At 42.9% G+C, this 15,283-nt stretch overlaps 1 protein-coding gene across 8 annotated transcripts in view; it reads left to right on the top strand.

Moving 5' to 3' along the window:
* STAG1 (stromal antigen 1) overlaps nucleotides 1-15,283 on the top strand; it is a 174,141-nt gene that overhangs the window by 108,149 nt on the left and 50,709 nt on the right. For all 8 annotated transcript variants that reach the window (XM_039556958.1, XM_019292879.3, XM_019292877.3 and 5 more), the window contains 2 exons: nucleotides 6,349-6,472; nucleotides 12,227-12,325. In XM_039556958.1, coding sequence (XP_039412892.1) covers nucleotides 6,349-6,472; nucleotides 12,227-12,325 — 223 coding nt within the window. The remainder of the gene's footprint in view (nucleotides 1-6,348; nucleotides 6,473-12,226; nucleotides 12,326-15,283) is intronic.

Below are 15,283 nucleotides of genomic sequence, written 5' to 3'. Positions count from 1 at the left end.
ACTTGTGCCACTGCTCAGAGAGGGCAGGAGGAACCTGTTCCCACTCTGCCCCCAGAGCCACCTGTGTGAGCACTCGCTGTCCCTGACCTTCTGGGGAGCCCCAAAGAGTCTCTTGGAACATTCCCCAAACTGTGAGTGATGGTGCACAGCAGAGAGCACAGAGTGAGACTCCTGCACTCACAGCTGGGTGAGAACATAGAGGGGGAAATGGCCTGTGTGAAACCCAGCTAACTGAAGACAAAGCCCAGGGGGGGTAAAATGTAAAGGATTTTGAACTATTATCTGCTTTCATAACTTCTTAATTTCTTGAACGTTCCTTTTCTCAAATAGTTCAAATTATTTATAAACTTCACATGATTTTACAGGCCTTAAACCATGCACAAGTGGTGATGATTTTGAAAGGATGTTATATTAATTATTCCCAGAGAATAAGTCCCACCCCTCAATATGATTCAGACTCAGCCACAGTGATTCATGCTTAGTGACCTTTGTAGCTTAAATAACAAGTCCTTGACCTAAACAAAACCCCCAAAACTGTTTCATTCAGAATGTGTCTTCCAACGAGTGTTGCAGTGAGGTTACATCTTCTTTCTGCAGATTGGCTTCCAATTTACTGGAAATTTTCAGTGCTCACTTCTCTCATCAAGAAAAAAAAAACGGTTTTCAGAAATAGCTAAATAGTTTTCTAGGTATAATGCTAGTCTAGTGTGAACAGCAGATTTGGTCAAAAACTGAGGTACTCTTAATAAGCATGCAGGAAATGTATCCTCAGCCATTTGTTCTCACTAAGTTTCTGTGGCTTTATGATATATTTGATTGTCCAATGGTTTTTCTTACCCTTTTTTTTTTAACCTTAAAAAGGGGTTTTAAACCTTTTTATGTCAAAAGCTGAAAATTGCTTGCAAGGTACATGTATATAAAAAAAAGAAAGGGAGGTCTGTTTCTTCATTTCAGTTGTATCTGCATATCAGAGATGACTGAATCTCAGATTATTGCCACACAGCTGCTCAGATGTAATGAGTATTTATAAAATGTTCATCCCTCTCATCTGTTATCTGAGGTGTCAGAGTTTTGGTTTGGCTCTTTCCATGCCTAGGACTTAGCACTGTGTGTCCAGACACGTTTCCCTCTCAGAGGGTAAGATTGAGAGATCTCGGATTTCAGTCCTACTTCATAGTATCTTTTTGTTTTGAGTGCTTGAAGAGGTTTTCCTCCAGGTGTGACTGTCCAAAAGAACAGAACTGTTATCGTTTTAGCTTCTGGCAGACCAGAATGGGGATCCTCACATTGATGGACACGGTTTTGGGAATTTATGCAGGGCATGAGCCTGTCCTGAGGTAATGTTTTGTCAGTACTAGCAAATAAGGTGAACCCTGCCAAATCTAGATGGCATTGCCATTTTTGTGGAGAAGATGCTTCTGTCTCCTTCCAAGGTATTCCTTTGCCTGCTACAGTAAATAGGATTATGGTGACAAATTACATGGGAATTCTACTGTGGGAAACAAGACATGGGAAAAAGGAGAAGGGAGAGGGGTTATTGGATGGCAGTTTGGTGAGGAAGCACAAACCAGTCATCACAGGGAAATGGAAACCTAAACCAAACCAGGGGAAAGTCCTTCTCCCTGCACCCTAAATGTGTTATCCTAAGGAGGCAAAGCATACCTCTTAGGTGACAAGGGAATGCATTATGTTTTTAGGTATGTTGGAAAAAACAGACAGAAATTACTGGTGTCAGTTACAGGCATAAAAAAAAGAGAAGGCACAAAGTTGCATCATTTAATTTAAGGGAGTTTGACCTTGCTATGGAGTTTGAAAGCACACACTGCTCCCTTCCCTGCAGAGCTGTGCCTCATAGTTCATACAAGTTCCTGTCCCAGCTTCCTCTTGGGACAGGAACTCTGGGAAACACTGGGGTCAGGGATACATGGAGCTACATCTCAGAATCCACGTCATGCCTTCAAACAGTAAGTTCCTTGGTCTGGCAGGAGCGTTGGGTAACAACTAGTAACAGGTTATTGGGATAGATATTTGTAACAGGTTGTTGGGATAGATATTTATCAGCCTAGTAACAGGTTATTGGGATAGATATTTAAATATCTGCTCTGCACAGAAGTACTTGGGAATGGGAGTGTGCCAGCCCCTCCTGTGAGTGGGATATGCAGGGTTCATTCACCAGAACTTTCGGAAGTTGGCTCTGAACTCTTTTTCTTACCCTTCTTCTTTTATGGGGTCCTCATTCAGCTCCAGAGCTGAGTCATAGAAAAAAATAGTAGAAAAGACATTTTTGTCCAGTTCTCATTACATCTTCAAAATATTTCCAAACTGCCAGGCAGAGCCAGGCCCAGTTCTGTCCAAGTGGCAGTGTTGTGGTCATGTGCAGCTGCTCCATTTCCTGTCCCTTGGGTGGGAGTTGGAGCTTCCATCCCACCAAAGGCCCAAGGCAATGAGTCACCCTTGGTTCTGTCCTCGTTAGAAAGTTTTCCTATAGACTAACTCTCAGCCCAGCCCATTGACTGAAATATCTCTATTTTTCTCTTCATATCTGGTTTGCCTGTTGAGTAATACCACATTCTTTGATGGTTATCTGCAGTTCTGGCTGTCTCAGAACAGGGTGTGAGAAGCAACATCTCCAGTGGTTCAATTGGGCAAGCAGATACAATGGGAGTAGTCATGCTCCTTTAGGAGCTTCCAAGAAGCCTTGAAGGAGTTCCTGCTCTGCTGGTCATTGTCAGGTCATGCCTTGGTCTGACTCAGCACTGGCAGTGCTGCAGGATGTGAGCATCCAGGGCACTGCACATCAGCCAGGTTTGCTTAGAGGGCTTTCAGTTTAGTCGTGATTAACCTCGTGAGTGTGTGATTGAACAGGCTGAAAGAACCCGTGAGCTGGAGCTGACAGTCACTCCAGCAACCCTGAGGAGCACACTGCTCTGCACCTGACATGTCCCAAATATCCATCAGAGACTCTGTGGCTCAGGTCCTGAATACTTCTGGCCTTAATCACAATTCTTTTGTGTACTTTGGCATGAAAGGTACACCCAAGTGGCACTTGGAGTGGCACCGGTAAAATCTGTTTCCTGACACTGTTGTGGTTTGTCCTGAGGTGTATGGGCCTGCCTTGTCAACCCAAAATTTCAAAAGGAAACTGAGAATTTCTTACCTGAACCCCTTCTGTCAAATCTTTTCAGAAGTTGCATCATGGAGGATCTCTTCACCCAGAGTAGGAACTTAGGCTGTGAATTGTGCTGCCAGTATTATCCCCATGTAGACCTTGCTTTGCAGTTTGTGCTGAAAAGAGGGGTTAAATATATTTCATGTCTAAGATTTGTAGATCCCACGTTAGTTTTCATTGCTGTGCTGGACTAGATTCTGTTCCTTTCTAGAAGCATTTGGCAAGAAATACAAGCTTACATCACTAATTCATAATTGTGGTAATTAATAATGCATTCATTATTCCAAAAGCACTTCCAGTGCAGGTATAATTAGTATTTATATGTTCTTGTGTCATCCAGAAATGATGTGTATTTTCAAAAGGCTAAACAATTCATAGTGACTCTGACCAGAAGCTGTATAAAAACATCTAAGAAACTGTATAAAAATTAGAAGAGAAGAATTACAGTTTAATGACAAGCAATTACCACATCCATAGCAAAGGTACAAAGATTTTTTGGCTGTATTGTGTTTGATACAGCATTGTAGGGGCAGGGAGTCTGTGTTAGTGATTCCTGCAGGAACACAAATAACTCTGATTGTGGATAGTTACCTGGAAGGTGATGTGGAGTGGGAAGTGGTGTCTCACAAGTTCCCCTCCTTCTCCAGCAGCTTGAGTCTGTTTGCTGGTCTCACTTGCCTTATTTATTCATGATTCTGTCTCATTTTCAATTATTCTGGAGATGTTAAATTCTTATTACACTACATCTCTTAAGCAGTTGAATAGCTTTCTTCTTTCTGTCTTTTTCTTTTTCTTTTTTTTTAATTAGCAGCTTGGAGTGAGCATCCATAGTGCTGAGGGATCCCTGAGAAAGCTTTTGATTCAAGAAGCAGTTTTTCACTGTCTGCCTAGGGAAGCTTGAATGCACTCTTGGAGAAAACATGATGTTTCCTGCTTTTTGGCTGGTTGTGCTGCATGATTAAATGGTTGTTGACATTTAGGTTCTTTTCGGGATTGCCATTAAATCCTTCCAAAATCCTTTACAGTTAGTAAATTTATAAGGTGGTGAAATAACCTACTTGGATGTGAAGACTCAGGCTGTCATCCCTTAGTAAAAATGTCTTCCTGGCTACTTTGTGTTGCTGCAGATGTGGCTCCCCATTTTTTCTTGATTTATATTTGCTAGTCTTTTAGGTTTTTCCATAAGTCTTGCATTCTTCCACCTATATTTTGCTTTTAAAATAGTTTAAAAGTAACTCCATATAAGAGAATTGCTAATTTAGTTCAGTGTGAAGCAGTGTACAGTTAAACACACACCCATATATATGACAATAGTTGTAGTTTTAACTAAAACTTGTCTTCGTTATGGCTGCATTTCCCATAAGGAATGCAGTTTTTAACCCTTGAGTGTGATATTTAGCACATTGGTTCTTACCCTAGTTAAACCTGTTTGAGAAATCCCTGCTAGGAGCAGCTTGCTTGATGCCCTGCCCTGCTCCCAATGCAGCTTGCTCCATTGTGGGTTGCCCCTTACCTTGGTTCTGAGGTTACAGAGGCTTCAGGAAGTTGGACAGACTGGGTTTGCTGATGCTGTTGGGAAGCTGCTGAAATGAATGTGTTTCTCCTAGGCAAAGAGAGACAGTGGCAGTGGTCTGGTGGTATTCACACAGATATCCCCCTCCTGTTACTGCATTAAATGCATCACATGCTCTTCATGCTTTTCCACTGTTGCAGCAGTACAGTTTCCTCCCTGCAAGTTGAATTCAAATGCTGAGACTTGCCTGGAGAGGTCCCCCTGGCCGTGTGTGATGCTGGGCCTGGTTCATGGTCCCTGTGGGAGCCGTGGGTGCCAGCTCGGGGTCTGGAAGGCCAGGGACAGCACAATGCCACTGGATGAGCTGGGCCAGCCTGCAGGAGGGAAGTGCATAGTTCCAGTCTGGAGTCACCAGGGGTTTGCTGCACTGGGTTAGGGCTGTGAACCTGTGCAGTGTGTCTTGACCAGAAGAGTGAGGGCATTTTATTTATATTTTGTAAAATTGATGACTTTCAGAAAAATGCAGTTGCTCATTTTTGCAGCTATTCTCTTGTTTAAAGCTTGGAATTTCTTTCTTTCCTTCCCATAAATTAAATTTCATTTTGGGACTCTGTTGGTCTGGTTTCGAATTAAATTGATGTTTATTACTTTTCCAAACAGATTTTTTTAAAAATAAAAATTCAAAAGCAGGGTCTCAATTACAAGCAAGTCCAGTGTTTGCAAAGCACCAGGCATTCCCTTCTTCTGAGCAGTGACTCTTTGTGTTCCTCTCGTATTACAGCTGAAATTTGGAACTGTGAGGCAGTGCCAGCTGGAGTGGCACAAGTGATTTCTCATGGTAACAGATGTCCCAGAGATGGAATTACTGAAGGGACAGATGGCCCCCATCCCTTTTCCCGTTGTTTCGTTATTAGTAAAGATGCCATGCTCCATGTCAGGCAGGCAGGAAAGTGCCACTCAGATGGAAAGCATTTCCATCCTGGGCTCCTTAGGTGATCTCTCCAGTTTCCTGCCACCCCTCCTAACTAAGCAGCTGATAAGTCTGCCTGAGATACATCTTTGCTTCTTCCATGCCTTGCCACAGTCAGAACGTAGGATAAAGGCAAGAAAACGGGAAGAAACCAATGCTCAAGTGCAAAATTCTCATGGGTTTGTTGTAGGGGTGTTCATGGGGGGTGTGAAATGAGATCTCTTTGTGTAGCAAATTCCATTGTGCACCTCTGGCAGGTGCCTTTGGCTAAACCAAATAGTTTCTCCCACCTTGCAATGGTTCTGCACCTCAAGCTGGAGACAGGGCTGCAAAGCAAATGTCAGTGATGCTGTTTCAGAAATGATTGTCCAGAGGAGGTTTGTAGCTTGGGTTCATAATTGTCTTTGAAAAGAGAGAGGTTAAAGATGGAGTAATAGACTAAGAAGCAAAGTAGGGTGAGAATTTTTTTACATAGAGGAAATGTAGGAGAATATATAAATACTGAAATTATTACATAGATCAGTGAGTTCAAGGATGTAGAGGAACGGAAAATCAGTGAGATGGCAGTAAGAACTGACAGGCCTCACACAGGTTCATGACAAGTAAAAGCAAAATATTGTAGCTATGGCAATGGGAATGAGAAGTATATATGTCTATAATCTGGCTAATCCTTGTTCTTTTCTTTTTCCATATTAGTGATGCTATTGCTGAGATTAGAGCTGTCTGTATTGAAGAAATTGGTGTCTGGATGAAAATGTACAGTGATGCCTTCCTGAATGATAGTTATTTAAAATACGTTGGTTGGACGCTACATGACAGGGTGAGTATTGTGTATGCCCACACTCAGCAGAGTGCACTGGAGGCAGCTGCTGCTGTGCTGCCCAGCACAGCATCATCCTTGGCTTACAAAGAGGTTGTTCTTTTTCCTCACCTGGTATCTTTCAATCAGGTCACTTGCAGGTATTGGCTTAAATTAGGAGGCAGTACTCCCAGTCTGCTTGGTCCATGTCCTTTTCATGTGTTCAGTCTCTGCTGAAGTATCTTGATAGAAATCCTTCCACGGGGCTTTTCTGTTGATTACAAGAGAAAGAGAAGTGTCCTCAGAGCACCCCTGAGAGCCTCTGTGTCTGAAGCAGAATGGAAAAGAGATTTCCATGTGTCTTCCATTTACATTGCCCAAAGGTTAGGGGAAAAAAGGAGATCTCTGGTTCCTCAACAGACACCAGTGGCTCCACAGCCAGTGGAGTTATCATCAGTTCACTTTCCCTTCCTTGAAGAATCTTTTCAAGGTTCTCTTCAGCTTTTTCTTCAGAAAATGGTTGAAACACCAGATGGAAGCAGAAGAGGTGCTTTTCTGGCTCAGCACAGTTCTTAGTACTGATGGTATCCACCCAGCTCCTGCAGCAAGAGGAGCCCATTGTGGGTGCTGACAGAGGACTTTGCACTTCTGCCTGGGGGTTTTGTACACCAGGCAGCAGTGGGACTGCCTGTGCTCCCACTCCCACCAAAACCCCTGGAATCACTTGTTTAAACTTTCTTGCTAACACTATCCAAGGAATACAAAGGAGACTTACTGAGCTGTTGAAATGCTCATTAATTTCCAGCATCCTGATTCAGACTATTCTCCTTTTCTAGGAGCACTGCTGGAAAACAATTTTAAGTCTGCAGTTCGTTCTGATGACTTGCCTAACTGATAGTTAGCAGCTGATTCTTTAAAAATACTATTTTTTTCAATAACTTCAAACATCATCTTAATATTTAGGCTCTGACTCAGTCACTCTTGTGCTGGATTGTGAGCAAGATGAGTTATACAGACATTGGCTTTCACTAATGATAGAAGTCAGCTGCTGCTGCTGGTTCTTTTAACTACAGCTGCCTTCATTTTGGCATCTGCATCTTGCCTTCATTTGGATGTGCAATTCACTTGCTAAGAGTGCCCTTTCTGCTTTACACTAGACATGGGACTTCTTTCCAAACCTGTAGCTCTCAAACTTCTCCTTTACAAATTCTCCCCAAACTTTTACATTAGATCCCATTGAACAAAACTTGATCAGGAGGAAGATGCTGCTTACTGCTCCCATCAGCCACAGCCACTGTCTGCCCCAGAGCCACTGCACTGTGTCTCAGGGAATGCTGGACGTGGAAACAGCCGTGGCAGTGCCTGGAGGGACAAAGCTGCTGCTCTGTGTCCCTTGGTGGTGACGTTGTTGTGCCTCACAAGCTGCCATGCTCCAGGAGGAGACAGTGTTGTTCAAGTTAGCAAACGAGTGGGGAGGTCAGCTGAGGTTGGAGGATCAGGATTTTAGGTGTGTGGAGGGCTTTGTTTTACTAGGACTTGTAATTTAAGTAAGTTATCCCTTGAATAATTGCAGTGGATTTTTGGGAGCACATTCTAAACTTTGTAGGACATTTCCGCAAAGTAGCACCTCTGGAATGTAGTGGGGCTGCACTTCTCAGCTCTCAGCCCCCTCCTAGTGTCTTTGAAGTCCATCCATTTCTCACATCACTCTCTTCACCCATCTGTGGCATCTCACAGTTTCACCTGTCACATCCAGCAATTTCTCATGGCATGTGCAGTATTTTCTCACATCCTCTTCAGCTAGTTGAACCTCAGGCCAGGGTCTGGTTATCTGCCTGCAGCCTTAACACATATTTATGCCTCAGTTTTTTTTTAAATTAACATGTTCTTTCATATCAGAGGAATTTTGAATTACAGTGTTAGGGTAAAAAACTGGACCATTTGGAGCAGGCACAGCAGAATTCTATCAGACTGCTCTCCTGCCTCTGCTTTGCAGGATTTTTTGCTGCAGGCCACAGAAGTGCCTTGGGGTTCTAAGTCTTTAAATCACTCAAGTGTTTAATGTCCCAGTCCACCTGATAGGTGGTGGGGTTTTGTTGATGTCGTGGATGTGTCATGTGCAGAGTGAGACAGACTGTAGGCAGAATGGGGCAGGTGTCAAAGGATGAAAAGGGAGAGAATGGAGAGAAAGAGACATCTTGGGAGGCACAGAAAGGAGGGTGGAGGTGCAATAGGAAGAATATATTGGAAAAAGATGGAGTTAGAGCCAACTGAAAATGCAAAGCCTTCAGAAGTACAAGATTCCTCAACAGCATGGTTTTCATTGGCACCACCTGAAAAACCTGCCAGCTGGTACCCAAGTTTCTTGATTTTGCTTTGCTTTGATCAGGAGATAATTTTTGCTATAATTGGTATTTAAAAAATGAAGGCTGAGGCAATAGCCATAAGCTATTTGCACTTCACATGAACAGAAGTCACCCCAAAATTATTAACTTCTCTGGAAGATTGCTGCTGCAGAAAGGAGACAGCAGTGAGGAGATTCTCGAGCAGTTCCATATTCTGCTTCAGAAGACATACAAATTAAACCACAGGGAAGAACAGTTCTTAGCTTCTTTGTGGTAGGTCCAGTGTAGTCTTTCAGAGGCAGGACACAGAAGTTTAGTTCCCTAATTTGGAAAATCCTTACATTTTGTATGTTAATGCTGTCTCCCAGATTTCAGACAAATGTCTATAGGGATTTTTTGGTTTTTATAGATTCTCATTTGAATGTGGCTTTCAAGTTTTGCCTTTCTCTACTTTTAAGCATCTTCTTCATTCTCGTGTATCTGGGAGCATAAATTAAAAGTGTATAAACTGTTATATAATTGCATTAAAAAAACCCTCTTGAAAATAAAAGTGTTAAATTAGACTGTTCAGTCTTAATTTTCACCTACTTCATTGACACATGGAACTGTTTTGAAACCATAATTGTCTCTAGATACCTGGACAGTCACGGTTCTTAAAACCTTCCTAACACGTAAGGAAATGCTTTTTCCTTCTCTGCATTCCTCTTACTTTGCTTTTTGTCTGTTTCTTTGGAAAGGATGAACCCAGGGTCCTCTGGAGCAGATGTTCCTCTTGTGCTTGACCTCCTAATTACTTAATTAATTAGTTAAATAAATTAATCTCTTAGTTTACCAAGACTCTTGCTGTCCTCCCTGTCCATCCCTGGTTGCAGCTTTTATGCTGATATAAGTTTCTTAAGAATCACCCTAACTTGAGCATTCCCACCCAATTACTTCCTTGCTAGGAGGTGTTTGGGGTGTTCAAAGCTCCTGTGAGCTGGATGATTCTCACAGTTACCAAGAACCATCTCGTGTGTGGCGTGTTGAGGGTCTGTGGCACATTGCTGCTCCTCCAGTCTGGACTGGAGTGCATCCACACACACCTGCACCATACCCTTCTCTGCTTCCTGCCCAGCTCACTGCTCTTTAGGCTTCCCAGGGTGTTCTGCCACTCCACTGACTTGGTTTTAAACCTTCTTACCAGGGTTAGCAAGCTGATGTGCAGGAGCTCTTCCCTCTCCAATGAGGTGAATTCCATCCTTGACCAAGAGTTTAGAAAACAGACTCGGAGAGAGTCCCCCTTCATCATTCTTCTGCCAGAAGGGCAGGCATTTCCAGGGTTTGCCTCTGCATCTCTTGGTCCTGCTCCCAGCCAGAGGCACCAGGTGTAACACAACCTTTCTCTCTCTCTTCCTCACCTGCTCCTGCAGTCCCTTCTCCTCAGCTCTGGTCCGGGATGCTTTGGTTAGGGCCTGGCTGCAGTCTCCTGGCAGGGCATGCAAGGAGCCATGCAAGGAGCCTGTGCTCAGGGTGTGGCTCCTGCCTGCCTGGCTCCATTTGCTGGCTTCAGGGCCTGGACTGAACTCTGGGACCATGGATCTGTGGAGTCTGGGGAGGTCTCCAAGGGCTTTGGGCTCCATGGGCTCAAACAGTCTGAGCCTGTTGTGCACAGGTCCCGTTGTGGGTGAGTTTTACATTTGGCCATTGGCTCACAGGTGGGACAGGCTCCAGTGCAGCTGTAACTAAAGCTGCTGCCTCCCTGTGCCTTGCAGTGTTCATACAGGCCAGAACTAACCTGATCCTGACCCTCTGGGTACCCTCAGTACACTGAGGCCATCAGAGGCTCATGTCCTGTGAGCACTGATGGCTCCAGACATCCTGGGCACTATGAGCACCAGAGGAGACACCATTTCTGGTACTGCCACACAGGTGCTGTTAAAAAAAGAATGTCAAGCAGCGTTTCTTTGGGCTTTTTTAGCAGTTGATCACATCCATGTAATTTTTCTTCAAGAAAGTTCTTTTCTGTACCTTGAAAGATCTTATGATAGATCCCTTTAAACGTAGCTTACATCTCACTGCCTTTCTCTGCAGTGGTAGTCAAAAAGAGCCTTAGAAGAGAGCACAAGTGCTCAGAGACTCCTCATGGACATAGAGAGATGATTTCTCAGGAACAGTTGTTCTTCATGGAAGTTCTTCTGAAAATCCAACTTCTGTGCTGCTTTTGTCTTCTATTTGAATTTTTGAAATAGATGTGAAGGAGGAAAGAAACTTTAAAGTCGGGATTTATATCTTCTGTTTTTATGTCAGCCTGTGAATGTTCTTTCCGTTTTTAGTGTGAGCACTTTTTAAACACAGACTGGATTCTGGAATAGACAGTTTCAGAAATGAAGCCCTCTGGGTATGGAGTTTTATTTATGAAGTTCAATGGTTCATTTTAGTTCTTGAGCAGCTTAAGGCCTTAGACTTGGTAGTGTCTTCACTTTCATAAAAGTAAATTGACACTGCAGTGAACTCTACAGATCATATTTGAGTAGATTTGCGTTTATAACCTTTTTGCTATCCACAAATATTTTTCAACAAGAATACCTAGTTTGCCAAGATGGTGCAGTTGAGTTGTCCACCTGCAGCACAGAGGATCCAGTCCCTCTCTTCATCAGCAGTGTTCCTGTAGGACACAAAAGGCCCTGTCCCATGACACCCCCATTTCCTGCCTGCAGCCCAGCAGACCAAAGCAATTCCCAGCTGAAGAGCAGCTGGGAATGAGCTGCTGCCAGCAGCACAGCTCAGGCACAGGGACACAACCACCACAACCACCCCTCTTCCCACGGGCTCCTCGGGCTGTGGCTCAGATGTGTTGTTCCTGTGGCAGCCACCTGCTCCCCACTGGAGGGTCTCTCACACCTTTTCCATCCTTCAGCCTGTGCTGTCCTGTTGTGAGGGATGGAATGTAAAACTTTTGGGGATAACAAATGCAATGTGTGTTCCCTGTGTCCCTGCCCTCGAAGTTAGTTGAGTTGCTGAGCCCGTGCCCAGTCATTTTGAGCCCTTGTGCACTGATTGTGAACATGAGCTGTCAGTCATGAGGTGCCTGTGGGCTCCTTCCTGAGGACAAACAGCCACACTGCCTGCACCAACCACCTGGAGATCCTACATCTTTATTTTGGATTTACTTGCTACATTCTTTATCTTTTTGGGGAGTCACTTGAAAGGGAAGCACTAACAGACATGTAAGTGATGGTACATTAATTCTTTCTATATGCAAATAGGAAGAAATTTAACATTGTGGGTGACTGCATGTGGGTTTTGGTTTTTAGCTGAATTGCAAATTGGCTTTAGTCATTTGCATAAAATTTTAAATGTACATTAAACAAATTACAGTATTATGTTTTTTAATATTCATGTGCATTTGGTTACAGTATTCTGACAGCTAATCTTGGTGTGTTTTATTTAGCAAGGTGAAGTGAGGTTGAAGTGTTTGAAAGCTCTTCAGAGTCTGTATACCAACAGAGAGTTGTTTCCCAAACTGGAGCTGTTCACTAATAGATTCAAGGTAAGAGAAAATACAGTTTTTGGAAGGAGGACAGAAAGTAAAAGTATCATCATCCTGCTCTGGTCTTTGGGTCGTGTCTATTAAAAATAAACTCATTAGTTTGTGACAAGGCTTGTAACTGCACTAGTAAAACTGTGTTACTGAATGCTGAAATGAAGCCAAATCCATTTCACAGGGTTTATCTGGGAAGATTTGTCAGACTTAACCAGGATGATTATTTATCTTTATGTATTACTGATAACTTATATATTGTCATTATTCAATCTGCCTGTACTTACTTAATTTTAGATTTATTGAATTTAAAGGATGTATACTTACACAATCTAAAATATAGCTGAAAGTAGCAGCCAATAACAATAGATTGTTTGTTACACAGTTTTTTTTAGCTCAATAAGGGCTTGTGTTTGGAGAGGGAGTCACTTGGATGTGCATCACAGTCCTCCACACAGTGAACTGGCCTTGCTGTAGAGCAGTTCACATTTTGCTTCTAAACCCCCTGAGCCAGATTGGGCCTTCAGGAGAGAAGTGCCAGGGGGATATTTCAGGGGGTTTTTATTAGCACAAACTTTTTGCTTAGTATCTGGGTAAGAATGTGGCTGTTAATTCACTTTGTGGTCTGGCTGCTTTATTTTCCAAGTGAACTGTCTGGAGAGATGGGTGTGGAAGCACTGTCCCTGCTCCTGTTTGGATGCCTGCTGAGGAGAGTGTTCAGGCACTGCCACCACGTCAGCTGCTACCTCTCCCCATGGCTTCTGTGTTCTGCACAACACACTGCTGTGGGAAAGGCTAGCCCAAGGAAAAACTCATTCATCTCCTTTAAGTCTTTATTAGAATGCTGATGAAAAAAATTTGTTTAGAAAAGAAACAGAGCTGACTGGTTTCTTTTAACTTAAATCATTATTATAATGCTGATAAAAAGTTCTGTTTAGAAAAGTGGTGGTTTAAATATTTATAAATACTGTGCACAAGACTTAAACTTCTCCCTGTAGATTTTTATGCTGCTTCACTGGCTTTGTCTACCATTTCACAATTAATTCCTCCAGTTTGATCTAGAAAGCAAGAAAATTAGTCATATTTTCCCTGTATGTAAACAATTTATAAAAACATGGTGATCAGCCTTTTACTACATTCACTTGAAATGCAGAAAAAAGATGTTTAACCTGCAGTAAAGCCTAGGTATTGAGGAAGGCTTTTTTCCAAAATGATAATGATATAATAGAGCAGACTCTTTTAAGATAACATTTAAGATAACAGTCTTAAAGGGTAGATTAAATAAATATCTGCCAGCAATGAACTGAGTGTAGTTGACTAAAGTAGGAGATAAAACTGGATCATTTTGTGAGACCACTTAAGGGCCTGCATTCTTCTAATTTTATAAAGCCAGTTTCTGGGACTGTTGCAGTAAAGACAAAGTTTCCTCTCATAGGAGAGAACCTGGCAGACAGGTTCAGACCTCAGACTGCTTCTCTAATGTCTCCTAAGTCTGGTTTGCTTTATCCTCACAGGACAACCAGAAAAATGGACCCTCCAACTCTGCTGCTTTTCCTGTTCCCTCTGTGCAGACTTAAGTTTTGTTTGTATTTGCTGCTTCTGTAATTCCATTTATTTTTAAACAAGCCACTAAAGCTCTCGTGTGCTTTTATCTACTTCTCTTTACTAGAAAATGTGCTGGTGCTGCTTTGCCAGGATCCCATAATTTGTAAGGGAAAAGACTGCTTTGAGGATGAACCTGTCCCATCAGCAAAACTTGCAGGACAACTGGAGACACTTTGGGCAATAGTTATTCAGTAATGTACTCCAGCAAACTACAGGGACATGAAACCTCTAAATACATCCTGCTTTTCACAGCACAGACAATTCTCTTAAAGGAAGCTTGGTTAGCCTATGCATTGCTGCTTGGCTTGGGATGGCACAAGGAATTTTCATTTCTGTCAGAGAGGTTCAGAGGAAAGGGAGCCCTGTTAGGAATTCATCTTTCTTCTGTCCCATTAAAGCTGGTTTTACTACAGAAATCTGTATAATTATGAAATAAATAAGAAGAAAAGGTGTGCTCAAAGTCTCTGTGAGCCTAGAGAACAGATTTGTTTAACAGAATGATTAATCAGTTTCAGTTTCTGCCACATCAAGAGGAAAAAAAAGCTGGCATGGCCCAAATGCCTGCACTTGGATTTACAGCTGTGCTGTCAGGGATGTGGCCTTTGGCACCAGGATGGAGCAAAGTTCCAAATTAATGCTTTTTGAATCCCTGATACATCAGCTAAATGTCTTGCTGCCACAGACTCTACCACCACCTCTTTGAGAAACAATTGACCTAACTGCCATTTTCAGTTCCATGGCTGCTTATTTATATTTCTTCATCAGAATTTAATCGACCTGCACAGTTCAGCTGGTGTTCAGTTCAATCCATTCAAACTGAGAGAAATCTCTCTAGAGGTCTTCTAGCTGTTAAAAGAATAAATTAATTTGATCCAGAGTGCCTTGTGCTGGAGTGTTAATATTTCACCACCTTCCAGAGAGCTGTGACAAGGATGTGATCCTGTCCCTTTTTCAAAGGAAAGATGCCTGTTCTTCCCAGCACTTGTGTTTCTAAGAGTAGGTGATAAGCTGGAAAATAAGCTTAGTCCATCAAAACAAAAATTTGTCCATCAAAGAGAAGACTTTTGTTTTCCATCAAGAAGTCCTGTGTGGCACAGCCATTAAGTGACCCCACATGGAAAAGCTGTGAATTAACTCCCCTGCAGTCAGTGCCAGACTCCCTCATCCCTGACCCTGTCTCCACAGCCTGGGAGCAGAAGGAGAGGTTGGCTCTTAGTCTGCCTTGTTCACAGCCCAGTACAGGATGGAAACTGATCTCCAGAGACACTGAGAATTTCAAGTCAGAAATAGAGGCCTGTGCCCTGCTCTGCTGCTGCACAATGGTGCAGGGAATCTCTGTAAAGGCAGATTGAGCAGGGGGGG

The sequence above is a fragment of the Corvus cornix genome, chromosome 9 (assembly GCF_000738735.6).
Source record: "Corvus cornix cornix isolate S_Up_H32 chromosome 9, ASM73873v5, whole genome shotgun sequence".
NCBI lineage: Eukaryota > Metazoa > Chordata > Aves > Passeriformes > Corvidae > Corvus > Corvus cornix.
Note: the sequence above shows the minus strand (reverse complement) of the source record. Positions and strands in the feature narration are given on the sequence as shown.